Source organism: Haliotis asinina, chromosome 3 (assembly GCF_037392515.1).
Source record: "Haliotis asinina isolate JCU_RB_2024 chromosome 3, JCU_Hal_asi_v2, whole genome shotgun sequence".
NCBI lineage: Eukaryota > Metazoa > Mollusca > Gastropoda > Lepetellida > Haliotidae > Haliotis > Haliotis asinina.
Window position 1 is genome coordinate 7,728,887 of NC_090282.1, and position 18,746 is coordinate 7,747,632.

Consider the following 18,746-nt stretch of genomic DNA (forward strand, 5'->3'; position numbering starts at 1 on the left):
CTCCTGTTAAATCTCCCTCTTCCTGTAGCAGCGAGCACCTGAAAATCAACCCATGTTACAATAAAGCCCACAAGAGCATCTACAGAATCAGCTCTACAAGGGTGCTGAAACACACCAGCACCATACCTGATTCAAACGCTCAAACACAACAGCCCAGTGTATGTACAAGACAGGCTCTTTATGCAGCTTGTGGCAATATTCTCTGGAATTAGTCTCTTGTCACCAAGGCCCTTAACGAACGTCACCACACTGGACACCGTCAGATTTTCACCTTTTCCATAACTTGAAAGAAGAACCGTCTGACAATTATTTCAGATGGGGAGGGCTTTTCAGCACCGGGGTCGAAGTCTTCCATACCAATACCACCCGGGCATTCGGAAGAATTACATGATGATAAAATATCAGCAACCAGAACTCCCCGGCCTTAGTTTGGCCCAGAGCTTAACATGCACCACTTATGCATCAACGATGGTTTGTTCCAGAATCTGATACATAATTTCTTGCACAAACCCAATATTTACATCGATCTTTGTTTTAACCCAATATCATCCACATGGTTGTTGGCGTATTCATTTAATCTCTTGGTATAGCTATAGAACTGCTAAACACAAACACTAAATGTGACACAAACACACTGGATCAGCAAGCCATTCACTACTGGAAGAAAGTAACTGTGCATTATTTGTTGTTATGCCTATTTTAATGCAAAAAGATAACAATATGATTTGTTGTGTTTTCTTTAATCACTGATTAACTGTTGACGGGGTATTAGTCTGTTTGATTTGACACAAGTTTGACAGCGTAACACGCCCTGGAAGAGATGATGACAGTGTCACATGGGCTACACTAGGACATGGACGAAAGCTTGGGGAATGTTGTTCCGTATCTGAGCCAACACTTGTCCCCACTTCAGCTGACGTCACTGGCTGATTCTGTGCTTGACGTAAACGTCGCTCAATTTCATCCAAAGCTTGCTCGATATTGGCGTGATGTGATGTCACCCTATACCAAGTAACGCTTTCGCAAACGAACTGTCGACGTTAGCATCTCTGCAGTCCAGCACGTTTGTCAAAACACGAACATGTGGACAGTCATTATCTTGCTGATGCGTGACGTTAGATGTCTGTATGTCTGTCCTTGAATGAGAAGTCTACACCTCTATTGCAGAACTGTCAGATTGCACTTGACAATGACAATGACAATCACAAGCCGACAGTCGGACCGAGGTAAATATCTCTTGCGTGTCCATTATATTGAAAAAATCTCCATAGCGACGAAATCGTATTTCAATGGACACCAAAATGTCTGGCCATTTCATTGTGGGCCAGTCCTGTCTCCAGCATACCCACAGCCATGTGACTCTGATTATCTGTTAGCAATGCCATGATGTACTGCCAGATTAGGCAGATGGAAACCTGAAGTTCATCGTGCACCTGGCGCGCGCGATATCAGATTTCCTGCAAAGTACTTTGCTGCGTTTTCAGGGCTATTGTTATAACATTCATTTTTTGCAGTTTTACGTTATGCAAGTTACTTTTATCCGTTAGTATACGCTACGCATCTACACGGGTTTGTGTGTACCAGGTCCAAACAGCTGCCACGATTACATGTGTCATAATCCCGGGATCCACAATGATTTCCCTTCATTAAACTCAATCTCCTGCAAATATTCAGCAACACATAGAGCTATGTAGGAGTTGTCTTTATCAGTGTTGTTTTCTCTCCTAAAATACATTTCTTTTACTGATGGTAATAAATTTACGTAAGAGGGGAGACTAGGGGGACAGTGAGAAAGAACGCCCAGACTGATGTACATGGTTTATTCTACACATAGTTACGCAGCAAACTGTGATGAAAGCCATACTACACTGCACATAATACACTCAGGAAAGCGGATTACACACCACTTGACCTACATCATCATGTTTAAAACCAAATGTATTCATATAACCAATGTGAAACAACATTCTGAAAAAGATCACACACATTTCCTTGTTTTCAGTTTCATATACTGCCAGCTGTACTTAAGTCCTGGATCTGTTGTGTAGAAACCAGAGGTCTCGTGTTGTCTGAGGTGGCCACCTGTCAGTATGACACATGAGGCCTGCAGGTCAACTGAGTCAGGGCAATATACATCAGCTGACACACCATGTGACTGGCATTAAGCATCATACATTATTAGTTGCCAAGCTGCACTTTTCAAGATAAATTACTCTTCAGACCCTTGGGTCTCTTTCACTTTACCGCCTGCTTAAGAGCCATCACGTAAGCAGTGTTCATATGATGAACTGTACACAATCATTCATTGATCAATTATCAACTCTGTTACACTAGGCCAGGAAACATATGGAGACAATCCATTCCTTATACTTGTCAGATGAAACTACCATAAGACCCTACATAGGGCCAACAGTTAAGGGCGCACTATGGAGGCCAACAGTCCAGGGTGCACTATGAAGGCCAATGGTCCAGGCTGCACAATAGAGGCCAAAGGTCAGGGGCGCACTATGGAAGCCAACAGTTTTCGATTGCAGAAGCAGTGTTGCAACTTTATTCAACATTGGGATATTTTTTATTTCATTTTGTGTCACAGTACTGACAATAACAGTTGATATAGGAGTGAAAAGTCATAGTATGACTAACTAATCAATACCAAATAGAGGTATATACCTATAGTTAACTACACATGTAAATCACTGAAAAAAAGTAGTTCGAAAACAGCAAATGTAGGGATTTGCACATGTGTGGGGGTACATGTCATATTAGCTTAGACAAAGAAAAGGAAACATATTACATGCCTCCTTGCAAGTTCAGATACTCAAACATTTGTTTCCTTGGATGTTAAAATATGGTTTGACCTTCGAAAGGCAAAGCAAATGCATGTACTTGAAGAAGCTGGACATGAGTATCAACACTGTAAACACAAACTGTAGCACTAGCACTACACAGCAGTTAAATTCATAAAGAATAACACAATTCAAAAACAATAAAAACTCATAAGTACTTATATGAAAGCTATCAAATGCCTCTCACACAACGCTGATCCTTGAATACATATTATTTGTGCAAATTAGAGACTAATGGTCATCAAAGGAGGTTTCAAAGCTGACATCACTTGTTCTGGTGCAGTTGTAGGCTGGTGATGATCATGAAGGATGATGAAGTAAAACATGCAAATGTCATTTCTCACAACCACATAACCAAGCACTAAGTCCTTTACTTTCCTTGTAACATCAGTCATGGCACTATCATGAAAATATTTCCATAACCTAAGTACAGGAGAGTTCTTCAACTCCACCCTGACATGGCTATCATCTCTGAACAACAAGGCACAGACATCACATGGTGGGATAAGTCCTTCATTGCCTCCTCAGTTGGTGCATAAGTCATATATATACTAGTTTTAATTACTGGGAAACATCATGATGTTTTGCAAAGATATCACCTTTATGCCAAACATTAAAAATGTGTTAAATACAAGGATAACTGGTCTGGAGAAAACTGTTCAAGTTTCGGTGAAAACAACAGCAAAATCCAGTTACATAAAATCTAAGGAAAAATAATGATAGAGCATTACAAGTACACTTGTGAGACTTCATTCAGTTTCCCATATTCAGAAACTACATATACTAGACGAGGTAATATTTCTACAGCATATACACTAGTTGTCATAGATACAAGAGTTGTAACTTACATTAATCTGATGATCCAAAACAGAGGACTAGCAACACAAACTGTTTTGCTGCACAGAGACAGCTTATTTAAGGGAGAGACAGCCAAAAGTAAGACCATCCATCCCTCTGCTAGAGGTAAGAGTATTCGGTGGTGAAGATGAAGAAACTCAATTCTCTACATTGGCACAACATGTGAAGTTAATTTTGAGTGTTTTCCACCGTGATATTACTAGAAAATAGCTTGGAAATTGGCATGAGACCTTGAATTACTCACCCTTAACTAGTCAGAATGCGCCTGAATTATGATCAAACTTTGATCAAGGTTTCCATTTTCAAGGACACTGAATGTTTATGCTATTTAGCAATGTCCCATCAAAACTTAATTATATCATGAAACTGCCATTTGTCTGCACTAAAGTCACTGTAATGTGTGATGAACTATTTGGCCACTTAATATGGGCCTGCAGGACCATCTCTAAGTACACAGTTACAATCTGTGGTTTCCTTACACCTATCAAAGTGCTTACTTGAGTGTTGAGATCCAAACATCCATTTAACATCAAGAAATCAGGAGAAACTATTTTCCAGCAAAACCATAATATATTTTCTTCCCACTGCTCTGGACATTTGAACATGACACAGACAAGATATTCAAGAAATATCTCATGGATATTATTGATTTTATGTGAACACAGAGGCCTTTCTTGCCCCTACGTTTACATGCGGACAACATTCCAACAATCTTAAGAGTCTCTCAGGTTCAGAGAAAAAAGAATCTCATTTGTCTACAAGCTCATCTTATATCAGAGGGGTCATCCAACCATTGCACACTGCTATCTATAAATCTATATCAGATCTAGACATGTAAACTTATAAAATGTACACATATTTACATGAATAAATTACAGACTGTTCCCTGTCCTTTAGACATGTTAGATGGACCATCTGTTTCCATCATTACTGTCATTTAAAGTTTTCTATTATGATGTTCCAAAATGGTAAGTACAACTCATGTACATAAATGTATCAAATAAGGATATACATGAACAGAAATAAGTTAGTACTCAGTATCATAATGCTTTATATCAACATAGTATGACTAACACTGTGAAAAATTCTTTGTTCTTCAATATATTTCCAACAAAATATTTCATTAGAGACCTAAAACACAAATTTTTTTTCACAGATCAGCTACTATCCCTGTTACTAACTTCGTTGGAGATAATGCTAGTCACATCAAAACTATCAACTGACAAAATGCCCTAAAAGAAAGCTTTGAGTGTTTCATTAAAGCTCAGTATACCCAGTAGACATTGGAGCATTGTGAATCAAGGCCAGCTAGACTGGTCCATGGATGGAGATTTGATGAGGATGTGTGCTGTCTACACACGCAAACCATTCCGTTGGGCACTCTCCAGTGTCTCATAACGTACATCCCGTGACCGACACAACAGGATGCAAGCGCTGATGAGGCCGAGGATCTGTGAAGACAACATACAGGAAGTGTACATCCTGGTACTGACGCATCAATCGAACTACACACAAACATGGTTGTGTTGTTCCAATATTTTTATCCTCAACATGGGTTTATAGACTGCTTAAAGCAACTGCATGATTTTGGTGTAACGCCACTTTAAACGGTAATATGTCACTGCCTGTAGAAAAATAGGATACAATGACATGCAACAAGCAAGCCAGCAAGCCTGACCACATTTTCCCTATAGTCATCTCTGAGTTACTGGAGAGGACTTCTAACCCACACTCTCTGACAATTCAGCATAACATCACTGTCACACACTTATTTGTACATCGCATTCCTGTGCTTAAGGGTGGTGGCTAATAGGTTATCCAGAGCAAAAGCAAACTATCCTGATTTCTCAATGTGTAATATAATAACAAAGCTAACTAGACACTCTGAGAGTGAGTAGGAAAGCAATGGAATAATTTATCCTCCACTCTACTTTAAAACTAGTAACTCATGATAAACTGAAGAGACATGAAAAATGGCATGTATTATTCCAAAATGTTAGACTACCTGGATGATGGCAAAGGCCACAGTGACAGCAGCGATGTAGACAAGGTTCATCAGGAACTTATCTTTCAGCAGATCCAGACAGCCCTGAAACATACAGACCATTCATACCTCTGTCAACAACCAGGAATACATGACATATTGTATGGATAACAACTCAAATTCTTGCTATTTCATCATGTGACTGACAATGAACACAACTCTGTTATGAGCATGTCTCTGCTATTCTGATATCAGTCACTAATGAGTCCAAATTAAAGCCTAGCAGACTGAAGGACATGCTTCCCATAAAGCCAAGCAGGTTTTACTGCAAGGGTTTATGATTCATAACTAAATGCCCTTTGCAGGCAAACTAGAGAAATGAATCGCATATTTTTCCATAAAGGAGGTATTTGTTGCAGTTCGTATTTTCTGATATTAGGATGTATCTTAAATTTCAGTCAGTGACCATCCCCTGTTATTACTATGCAGGTGTAATATAACAAACGTTATAATACTAATGATAATCATAATCATATGGTACATTTATGACGCATATAATCAAGACAAGACAAGACAAGAAGTGTAACTGATGTATTTAAAGTATATGTTAGTATTGAGATCATACCTCTTGGTAGATGTCTGTCCCTGTAAGTGACGGAACACAGCTTGTGGCGTTCTTACAGCAGCTTCTGGGAACCATAGTTGTGTTTCCCCAGCCTGGAGACGTAGACCAGTCGGAGGCATTGTGAATCCCACAGCACTTGAGCTAGAGGACAAGAATGCATAGCATACAGGCTCAGAATCAGAGAGTACCTGAGCTGGAGGACAAGAATGTACAGCAAACAGGCTCAGAATTGCACAGCACTTGAGCTACAATTTGTTGAGTCAACTGATTTGATAAAATTGTGCAAATAACAAGTAACATATTTTACTTATATGGAAGTAAAGATGGGATCTTACCTCCTCCTGAATATAGTTGATTTGATTTTTTTCAGCAGTCTCATTGTAGTTATTGATGGCATCCTTTAGACCAGTGTTAAGGACATCTCGCACCTGAAACAGACATTGTTATTTAAAACACAAACATGGTAAACTATTCTCAAAGGTCCATGTCAAAATGATCCACCCACATGATCCCTCAACATGATCCCTATCTTCTTTGAGGTACATTTCAAGTTGAAGCAGTAAGGAAGGATAACAATATATGGACCAACAACTTCTCTACTGGTGTGAGAGTGACATTTTGATGTAGATTCTGACATTGTTCTCAAGCAAGAAATGAACTGCGTGCTGATAGAGAAGCATTAACGTTAAGGAGATGTTTGTACAGTACAACAGGGGACTACTGAGGGGAGACAAATATTGCAAGAGCAATAGTCTATATTGACCTACTATTGCAATACTATTGCAATAGTTTCCATCTTCTTGAATTGTCTCATTTGAAGACGTATCCCAAATGAATGTATATAGGAAATTAAAACAAGCTGAAGTTGTTTCAGTTTCTTCTAATAAGTAACTAATAACAAACTTGAAACCTGGGTCAAGCAAACAGTTAAAACATAAAATCAATGAGGCTGCAAGTCTGCAGGGACGGATAACTCTAAATCAACAAGAATGAATCTGGCACTTCCTGTATTTTGCACTTTGTATTCATATCAACCTGTCAGGCAGCCATTGATCATCCAGATTCTGCATCTACATACATGAAGGTGAGTCACTGTCTCTCTGTAATCTGTGTTCTGTTTGACTGGTCATGTCGTAAACTTTAGAGATATCTATCATATACATTTTATGTAAGACCAGAAACTAAAGGTCCCGTTGGCAAGCCAAATGATAAAAGGAACAATACTCTGTTCAAAGTGGGAAGTTTACAGATGAATCAAGAACTGAGAACTCACATCATTCCTGAACACATAGCCCATTGTAGCTGCGACAACCTCTGCTAAGAACACCAGAAGAATCAGCGAGAAGAACTGAAAAGTAAAAAGATGTGCACTTTCATGATGCCAAAGCAAAAACAGTGGAAGTTATACTGAGTTTAATATACAACTAGACTCACACTGTAGCAATGCTTAAAGTATGTACTTACTGGTAATAACGTACAGCTACATGGGATCTATATCAGACCACAAGTGACAATACAAATCTGTACAAATTTATTCCATGTCAGTAGCAATTCACTTTGTAACAATTAACTGACCCAAATCTGTGCAACTACACAGGTGAGATTGTGAAATATTTCCTCTCATTCATGTGACATGATGTGAACACAGTCTGATTTACCTCAAGATGTTGTGCTGATAACGGGCACCACCATAAGTCTGAGCAAGGGACTAGGTGTAAATAAATTAATCAACAGGTAGAGAACCTGAACCTTTCATGTAGACATTTTGTCAGATGACTGGTTGTAATGTTACGAACACTTTGTGGATTGAGACCCTGGATTTCTACTAACCCGAAAAATACTCTAATCACTAGAACGCTGGCATACTGGGCCAATGGTAAGATAAACTTCTCTGTATCAGTGCTACACTTACCGCTGCTAACAGGCACTTGTTTTCCTTACATGCAGCGATGCAGCCAAGGAGGCCAATGATGAACATGAAGATGCCGACGCCGATGATGATGCTGGCCGGCACCAGGGTGAGGCTCGCCTCTGTCACCTCATCAAAGTGGCTGTATGTGGAGTACACCCATGCTCCTATGAAGCAGAGGCTTGCAGCAGCACCCTGAAAATATCAAAGCCTATTGTAACCATGACAAAATGTTGGCCCCATAGATCACCCTCAAAACTTCACAAACAGTTGCAACTGAGGTATCCATGACAGATCTGTAAGATCCGGAAGCCTGCAGATTACAGAAAGTTAAGGTGCAGTGAAGATCAGTACATTTGCATATTCTTAGGTTAAGCAATAAGCCATGTTACCATGTTTGACACACAAGTTCCAGTGTGAAGCATAGCTTGCTGCCCTGGAGCTGAGCATACAGCTGCTGTAAATGGGCATTCAGCATTCTGTTAAGTCAGCAGGGATTTACAGGATAACAATTCCTGCGTCCTACACACATAAAAATTGGCAATGGACACAACAAATTTATTAGCCCATCCACAGGGATGCAGAAAAAGTAAGTTATCACTGAGTTCGCTACAAGCTGGGTTATGGTATCATCTGCAATGTAACTACTGTATAAACTTATGTGATGATCATGATACACAATAGAACACCTATATTAGTAATAATATTTATGTGTCAAGTGTTTGGCCTAACTACAGTTGCAGTGGTAGGGAGACAGGAAACCTGAAGAAAGGACTTTACTGAGGAGAAATTAGTGCAGAAATGAAGCAGATGATGATTGAGGGATAGTGTTAGAGATATCAGCTAAGATATGATAATCCCATAGCAGAATTAAAGTAGCGAAGTACACAGTGTGTCTTAATATATACAACAATATCCAGTCCTATCAATCTTCAGGTGGTCAAGCTACCTATATATCTTGAGACATTTAGTAAAATGCTTTTCTATGGGTATCAGGTATCATACTCCCTTACATACCTTAACATAAACCTCATGAAAGAAAGACATGTAAGATGATAATCAATAGATGAGACATAAGGTACTCATAGCAGACAGATAAATAATCAAGTTTTTCTCTGTTCACTCTTGCTTGCTTGTCTCTGGAAACAAATTATTCCTGGAAAGGTTTGATGTACATGCTTAGATCTTGTAAGAATGAAGATTTTATGGATATCAACTTCTTCATATGAGAACACAACGTTTCGGAGTAAATGCTTACTCCTTCATCAGGTGACAGAGAATGGGGTACAGAACTGTATTATATATGTACAGGTAAAACAATAACAGAGTAACAAGTGGAATGAATTAACCAAAGCTGGAAGCCAGTATAAACAAGCACTGATAGGAAGCCGACAGTTATGATAACAATGATGGAAGCCAAAGGTAATAAATACAGATGATAGGATGTATTTACATAACACAGATAGGGGATAAGGACGATGTACATGATTGGGGATAAGGATGGAAGCCAATGGTGATACATTACGCATGATAGGATGATTATCTATTTTAAAACAAAACATTATCAAATTGCATAACTCTTGACTTAGTAGGAAACAGAACTGCAAATTATATCTCTTGGTTATATGAAACAAAATCAGAACCCCTTCTTTAATGACCTGTTTTCACTTGGAGCCATTAGTGGGCATTGAATCATATGACACATGTGATTGGATGAGTTTGTGTAAGATAATAGTGCTTCTAAATATCATATACATCCATTGAGTATTCAACCATAATATAAAATATTTAGTGCTGTCTTTTTAACCGGTTACATGTATGTACAACTGCTGAATGTGTTCTCAGAAACTGAACAACTGAAGGTGGTCATGTTTTTGTTATTATATTGTTGCTCTCAGGCAAGACTATCCACTCATGTACATTTAATGGCTGTTAATACCTTAGTTAATTTTTCAAAAATAAATTGTTACCATAGACATAAATGGAAAAAAATTGTTTTTTCAGTAGTGCTAACATACATAAGTGACTTAAAAGGGACAACAGCTGATCAGAGTGACAAATCATGTAGCAACTAAGCAGTGCTGATACTATAGTATATCAGTGATTATTGATGAGTTACAGAGAGAAATCGATGTTCATAAAAAATTATGCATCAAATTAAACCAGGAAGGAAGGTGCTTATTGTTTGTAAAATCATGACACAAACAACTGGTGCAGTTTCCGGGCTCACAACACAGCAATGTAAACAACATATCCTTCATGATCTTTATTGTAACATGAATCAGAGCATGTTTTAGACTGCACTGTGTTATTCCCTGCTTATAGATCACTACAAGTCTTGTGGCAGGATTTACATTTTCTTCATGCAGTGATGCACACATGCTTATTGTGTAATCATCAGAAAAAGAACAGGTTATTTCAACCAGCTTTTCCATATTGACCAAACAGGCTCCTTCTCTGTTACAGTGCAGCAAAACTTCAGAATGCATGCATATCAAAATTCGCTCAAAGCCCAAACTGTATTTCAGAACATTCAACTAATTTGAATTCTTTAACATGAAGTCCTTACACTGAGAACAAATGTCAGACTTCAGAAACACATGAGCATAGTGACTACTATTGCTACAAAATTTCTGAAATACCAAATGTTTTGTGAATCATACAGTGTGATAAGGTCCATATGTCATCACTATCAGTTTGATAGTTGTATTTTTTATATCATGTTTATATTATGCACAATGTCTCAGTGAATTCACTTTAAACATGTATTTTCTGAGTGTTCCCTAAAATCATCCCACCTCCATGACAGTGCAAGAATTGTAACCAGCTGCATGTATGTACAATCAATGTTTCTTTGTTGTTACCTACTGCAAAATGATAGAATCTGGACCAGTCTACCTAATGATTAACATCATGAGCATCAAGCTACACAATCGCATTATGATGACATGTCAACCAAGTAAGTGAGACTGACATCATGATCCTATTAGTTGCCTCTTAGGATAAGCATGGGTAGCTGAAGAACAGTTCTATCACTAACAGATCTTCACACAACTCCCATGTATACATTAAATGTGTACCAACAAACTTCAATGAACATGACCAAGGTGCAAAGGGAGGTAATGCCATCTTGCAACCTCTTTCATACAAAATTGATTGGGCTTTTATTGATTTGAATAGTAAAGATCAATAATCTGCAGCATAACAGTAAACAGCAATGTTTAGGACTGCATGCTGTCCTACTTTCCTAGGTGTCAGTATCGATCATCGTGTACCTAGACGTAACAGTTCTACAACCAGTAGCAACTTGTCATGAAAGGTCCTTTTATTTCTGACCTTAAGCTCAGCAATGACTCCGAAAACAATCAAAGCAATCTTTTCGTCTCTTCTGACTTAATAACCACACAAAGGCGTCTTCATAAGACTCAGAAAAGCAGTAGGTATTCCACAGACTAAGTTCACTTCACAACTAGCATAAAAGATTTCATCACGTGAAACACTTATTTCTTGTGCACATCCATAATACATGTGTTAAGGTATTACCACTTTATTTTAGAACCAGATGAATGCACTGTTGTAAAATGCTTTCTAGCTGTTCATGCAAGCAGTTCTCAAAAAGAAATGGAGACGTTTTCATCAAAATCTGAAGCAAATGTAAGCACCTATTTTAAGTATCCTTCAGGATGGACAGTTGACTGCAACATCTACAAAAAGTGTCAATCTCAGACTATGCCACAGTCTAACAATACCATTTAAATAGCTTTGCATTCACTCTCTCTCTCCTTATTATTTCAATATTACGTATTTGCTTAAATGCCCTTGTAAATTCACAAGCAAAATTTCTAACAATAACATGTAAAGACAAAAAAAACCAGACGGCACCTCAAATTTTTATCTGAATGATAATATGTAGAATCTAAGATTTGTATTCCAACACCATGCAAAAATTTTAAACAAATTAAATTCCAGACTTGTAAAGATGCTCTCACACATCTACCATGGTTAGACTCAGTCTTGGTTCTAAAGTCTGCTGTATGACTTGTTTTCATTTCTATTTTTGTGTTCCATACATATTTGTCTTGTTTCTTTAAACAAGAACTGTTTTCTCATAATACCCTCTCATGATTTTGTAGGTCAATAATGGAGGCGGTCAAAGTCACATTATTTGACACCAACTCAGTAGTCCATAGGACCAGCACATAGAAACCTCAGGTGTTAATGCTGGGTCTCTCTTGGACACAACACTGCTGACCAATAAGGAGTGAGTGAGTGAGTTAAGTTTTACGCCGCACTCAGCAATATTTCAGCTATATGGCGTTGGTCTGTGAATAATCGAGTCTGGATCAGACAATCCAGTGACCAACAACATGAGCATCGATCTGCACAATTGGGAACCGATGACATATGTCAACCAAGTCAGCGAGCCTGACCACCCGATCCCGTTAGTCGCTTCTTACGACAAGCATAGTCGCCTTTTATGGCAAGCATGGGTTGCTGAAGGCCTACTCTACCCCGGGACATTCACGGGTCTGACCAATAAGGGTTTTCAATGGTGTTTGATCTAATGCTTGGATGATTTATGACTAAACAGTACCTCACATGGAAACTAGATCATATGTAGTGGTCAGTATTCATGATTAATTACAATGAGAAACTATGTTGTGTTGTTTAGGTGCTGCTTTTGCCGAATGTAAACTACATTCATGTACTTTGAAACTAAAACAAGTGTCAGACCACTGTTTACTTAATTCTGTTGGTTAGAAGGAAAATATACTAGACTTGGACTAGTAAACCAACACTGAATATTTCCACCTTATTTTTGTTAACCGATGTGATATGGAATGAAAACACTGGATAATTCCTGCTGAATATTAAACATCACACTTACTGCCTTGATCTGTATGGCCCATTTCATGTGATCTCATACAGTTCCTGGGTAATACTGTTATGTTTTACATACATTTTACTGTAATAGACATTTGTCTACTTTAGTGATTATTATGAATAACAAAAGGTTTCAGTTATTTCTTATTTGTGCATACGCCAAGGTACATGGGTTATCCATGCATACACCAAACGTTGCCCGGATTAGAAACCTCTACATAGAATGGCAAGTTTGGATGATTATTGTACACTGAAAGAGGCCTGGATACATTTGAGTATACAGAACGGTAACTCGGTACATTTGATGGTACAGGTACCTGCGACGTTATATGACATTTCTACGAGATGTCTTTCTGATACAAAACAGTCAGTGGTTCTGAAATATGGAAACCAAAAGCATATCACCTTCACTTCTATAATGATTCGAAAATATTCATATGCACAAAATTATGAAGGAGAACTATCCGAGCGTTGTACACGGCTTTAGCTGTCTCGTGCGTCTCCATTGACATTAGATCGTGTTGTTGTTGAGGAAACGTCATGGCGCGCCATGTTTTCATGACTCAAAAACGTTATCAATATCTTACCCAAAATATCAATCCAACCACAACTAAACAGATCTTGGAAGTTACAGTACATCCACCAGCCATGTTGCTGAATGTCGTTGATAACGTTCTCTCAGTAACAACAGTTGATGATAAACACGGACTTGTCTGAATTTACCAATCGTCAGAAGTTCTTCCGTCATGAGATATTTATAGAAAGTCATGTGATTCCTTCATACTCTCAAACCACATGCTTCACCTTTTTCTGTTAAATATTGAGCACAATTTCGTATTATACACATATGTATACTATATCAATGACCATATTATATTTGCAAGACATATGATATAAGAAAATAATATTTTACTCTCCTAAATTATGGCAGCTATGACGCCCGAATTGGTAACCTTGGGGCCCTATTTAGGTTGCTTTCAATTATATTAATATTAGGCGTGAAAACAATGTCTGGTCAACATTTATTGAACAGTCAATCGATTAATTCCCTTTAAAGCTCTGAAATCAACGATCAGCCAATTGACTGCTAATTCTTTGAACAAAGCATGTAGTTTTTACGTATGTGCCTCTGGCTACTTTAGTAAACCTATATGTACATAAACACTTACTTTTTGATAAATTCACAGTGCAAGATTGCAATGATTAATCAACCAAGTGCGATGTGTTTGTCGTTCTGTTGTGTTTTGGCAAATGAACTAACTGTTTTTGTCCTGCTAAGCTGCCACATGCGTATTACATAACACATTCATTATCCAATCTTAGAGTGACTAATTTACATCTAGACAGGAGACAAAAACATTCGTGATTGTTGTGTCACCATGAAATAATGAGAGAGGGTGAGGCGGAGTGCTGATCAAGTTAATTACTACAAATCCACATTACGGTTTCAGGGGCGGATACGGCTTTTTGAGAAAGAATAGGTTGGAGGTGGGGTGGGGGCTGTGCACTCTATTGAGAAAAGAAGGGGTGCACTTTTCACCCAAGTTTCACTAGCCATTAAACAAAATTTCACATAGTAAATGCAACTCCATAAAATCATCATCACCCCCTATCCATACATCATGAATGGTCCCTAAATCAAATACGAATTGTCATCCCGAGCTGGCCCAAGGCTCTGTATGTTGTGCAGGACCCCGATTGGATCACGGAAATGAAATGAAAACATGCTGGAACCGGTTAAACCTCTGAGAGATTGGTGTTTTTACCTCAGACAATCCGAAAAAATGCACATGAACAACAGCTAAAGCACGACACACAGATATCAAAGAAAGATTTTGCACCTGAACGGTCCCATGACTTTCGTCATGGAAATTCAAACAAACCATGGGTCTACTGCGTGAGCGTTCTGAAATTGTCATACCTCTCGGGCCGTGCCTTATATCAGCGTCACGACCTTGTGTTGTCTATAAATGTGTAAATATATATTGAAGGTGAAAACAACAACCCCAGATTTTATGGTTTACGGTGAACTTAGAAACTATTCACTTAGGATTTTATCAAATTACGAATGTTATCACAATGGAGTAAATAATTATATCATTTCATTGTAAACTATCAGAAGTCATGTGTATGTTAAAGTCTAGTTTGCAAAATTCTCAGGCAAATGCTACATATCCAATAATAGCGGAAGTAAATCTGTCTTAGAGAGCACAAGGTTTAGTTACATACGGCAGTTACAAGGGTTACAGAGTAGGCTACCCATTCGTTGGTAAGCAATGTTAAATCGCACTCGTTGATCAGTTTCTACAAACTTGGAAAAAATGTAAATCACAATCATCGAAAGTCCCTTTTTACAACATGTTTAAGGGTAATTTTCATATTGAAACGTATTTGTTGCAACTTCCTCCAAATCTACAAAACTTTGAATCTGTAACCATAGACTGCACATCGGAAATGGCATGAAACTGATAAAGAAAATTGTGTACGTCTTTTAAGAGTAATTGGATTAATTACGCGTATGCTAGAATGTGTTACACGAATTACAAAACAAATATGTCCCTGCATATCATTGTAAACATCCACAGTTGATAAACATATTTCTCTTATGTCTATCACATACAAACCAATACGTGCTCTTTTGTGACATGGGGCTTGCGTAAGTTCCGTTAATATAACATATGCGTGTTTTGTTTATATATATATATATATATATATATATATATATATATATATATATATATATATATATATATATATATATATATATATATATATATATATATATATATTTGTTTACTCTATGTCACGTATACTCATAAGAATTAACTTTGACTTTACTTGATAAATATTGTACATGAATATGAGTTTGGAAATTGGCAGTGAAGATATGTTAACTACTTCTGTTATCCGTGAATATCCGGGTTAGAATTGATACCCGTGCTTGTCGTGAGCGGCGACTAACAGGATCGGGTGGTCAGACTTGCCAACGTGGCTGACACATGTCATCGTATCCCATTTGCTTAGTTCGATGCTGTTGATAACTGGATTGTCTGGTCCAGATTCGATTGGGAACAAATAGCCGCCAAATAGCTGGAATATTGCTGAGTGCCGTGTTACATAATAATCCAACCCAACTGCTTAGCTCGATGCACATGATGTTAATCATTAGATTCTCTGGGCCAGACTCGATTATTTCCAGCCGTCCGCCACATGGATGGGATATTGCTGAGTGAGGCGTTAACAACCAAACAAAAGACACTTCGAGGTCTGTATCAGATTAGTCTCACAAACCGACGCTGGAATATTTCTGAGACTGTACGATAATCTACCTTTAAATGTTTCCTATCCGGGTGACGCTATTCTCATTTCAGGTTCTGTTTCAGGGCAGCTTGCGCTCAAGAGAGTGGTTTTGGGGGACGGCTAATTTAGCATCCTAACATTTGAATGCAATTCGCTGAGTCCAGGATATACAATGGAAATAAACCACGTAAAGATCACATATACTCTAGTAGGGTACAAATACAAAATCACTTGCTGACATCGCTATAAATGAAACCCCGCCATTAAAACTACTCATTTCAACCTTTAATTAACTTAAATCGACGTTTTTGTCAACAGTGCACAATTCTCAGCCGCAAACGAAATTTCAACCAACCAGAGCGGCGCGTGTCCATGACGTAACTGCAGGTATAGAAATAAGGGTCTTTGCAGTATTCATCTACATTTCAGGGGTTAAGTATTTCGGTTACAGGTTTGTACAAACCTGAAATCGCGAAAGCTGTTGTGGAAAATGAAAGCTATATGTTCTCACAATCTACTATCATTTAGTTTTGTCTCCTGCTTTGCCTAGTTTTCGAGTTACAACCCTTGTTTTCATAGACGATTCTGTCAAAATCACTTGGTGTCGCTAGGTTGTAATCCGTGTTAGGTGGTATAAACCTACACGTTATTTGTCATTATTCACTTGATGCTCAGTTAATGAATTTATAACAGGTATAATTAGTGGTAACGCCACTTTGATTACCCGACAAAGGCCCCCATTTGGCATTTCTTGTGCCTGGATCGATCAAACGATTAACCGATAACACGCTGATTGATTAATTACTTTTATGCGGATCTAAATGTTGAATTTGTCAAAACGTAGTGTTTATGCATGTACATTTACTAAACTATACTGAATACACTCTGTCGTGTCTGTGTCTATGTAAAAACAACACCCTTCTTTCAAACCGCCAATACATTGATTGATTGCTCATTATTGGCTAACTAAATAACTTTTTTAAACGAATGACGCACATTATGCAATTAGTTGCCAGGTGTGCTATCTGGGGTGACCAATGTAACTATACAGCAATGTGAGAAACCTGAAACGATGCATCACGTTTTCGTATATTAGACTGTTAAAAGACACATCACTTGGGAAATCTGCAGATGAATAATATATCACTCGTTTTTTGTGGATATTGATGGATACATTCCTCGAACAACGTAATAGCCTGACATTGCTCCTATAACTTTAATTTTAATATTTGCATTTTAGTTTTTATTAACGTGTCGTTTCAACAGAATCATTGTGAAGTGTAATGATGCAGACGACATACGATAGGGCGTGCGTGCGAATTATGCTTCATATAGGAAAACTATAAAATGTCTACATATTACATTCCTGTCATACATTCGCAGATCGCTTCTTTTTATTAAGTTTCAAAATGCATACACGTATGATTATAAAGAAATTAGGATTATGAGACCAAGTATAAAGACGTATATTGATAAGTGCCTTCATACTGGTGAGTGAACGTTACAAACCAAGTAAATTCAGCAAGTGAGGAAATTTATAGCGCAGTATTTTCACTTCGACACAGACCTCGCCTAGGTTATGTTACAGGTTGTGTCATGCAAACTCCTTTAGGTAATGATTCAAATACATATTTAACTACTAGTAGAAAGTAGTTTTGATTTTCTCAACTTGATGAAAACAAACCATAATCTCATTATTTCAAATGGATTTGACTTCACGATTTTCAAAAATGACGGCGCCCTGTCTTAGGATGAATGCTATTTACGTTTCTTTTCACCGACTTAAAAAAGCAAAATTACTTTTTACTGGTAGTAAAATATGTATTTTATTGATGGACAATAGGATTTTGCATGACATTGCTTATAACATAACAATTTCACTCTTGGAAGTGAGGTGGAGATCAATATAATATTGCTTGCAATATAATTGTCACTTCGACCCCCACCTTGCTTCCTTGGAAGAAGTCCTTATGTTAAAATGTGTGTCATGCAAAATCCTTTTGGCTATAATTCAAATGCATATTTATCTACTAGTAAAGAGTATTTTTGATTTTCTAACTTGATGAGAACAAATTATAATCTCAATAATTCCAAAAGGACTTTAGCCCGTGACTTCACGATTTTGAAAAATGGCGGCGCCCTGTCTGAGGATGAATGCTATTTAAGTTTGTTTTCACCAACTTACAAAATCAAAATTACTTTTAACTGGTAGTAAAATGTGTATTTTATTGATGGACATTAGGATTTTACATGACATTGCTTAAAACATAACAATTTCACTCTTGGAAACGGTCAATATAAGGGGTCAATATAATATTACTTACGATAATATTGTCACTT

At 37.7% G+C, this 18,746-nt stretch overlaps 2 protein-coding genes across 2 annotated transcripts in view; one reads left to right on the forward strand and one right to left on the reverse strand.

Annotated features, from left to right (window-relative positions):
* Positions 1–18,746, forward strand: part of LOC137277413 (uncharacterized) — a 278,114-nt gene that overhangs the window by 15,741 nt on the left and 243,627 nt on the right. The window lies entirely within an intron of this gene.
* Positions 1,807–13,886, reverse strand: LOC137277410 (tetraspanin-3-like). Its single transcript, XM_067809122.1, has 7 exons — positions 13,694–13,886; positions 8,226–8,417; positions 7,587–7,661; positions 6,649–6,741; positions 6,314–6,454; positions 5,710–5,793; positions 1,807–5,155 (listed from the first exon to the last, which is right to left on the reverse strand). The coding sequence occupies exons 1-7, from the start codon at positions 13,754–13,756 to the stop codon at positions 5,057–5,059; spliced, it is 747 nt and encodes a 248-aa protein (XP_067665223.1). The 5' UTR covers positions 13,757–13,886; the 3' UTR covers positions 1,807–5,056.

What these genes read in the sequence shown, in the direction of transcription:
- LOC137277410 (XM_067809122.1), bottom strand. Translation starts at nt 13,756, where the DNA reads ATGGCTGGTGGATGTACTGTAACTTCCAAGATCTGTTTAGTTGTGGTT. An exon ending in GGACAGACATCTACCAAGAG is followed by an intron (nt 5,794 to 6,313) that starts GTATGATCTCAA and finishes TGTATGTTTCAG; the next exon opens with GGCTGTCTGGATCTGCTGAA. An exon ending in TGGCCTTTGCCATCATCCAG is followed by an intron (nt 5,156 to 5,709) that starts GTAGTCTAACAT and finishes TTGTCTTCACAG; the next exon opens with ATCCTCGGCCTCATCAGCGC.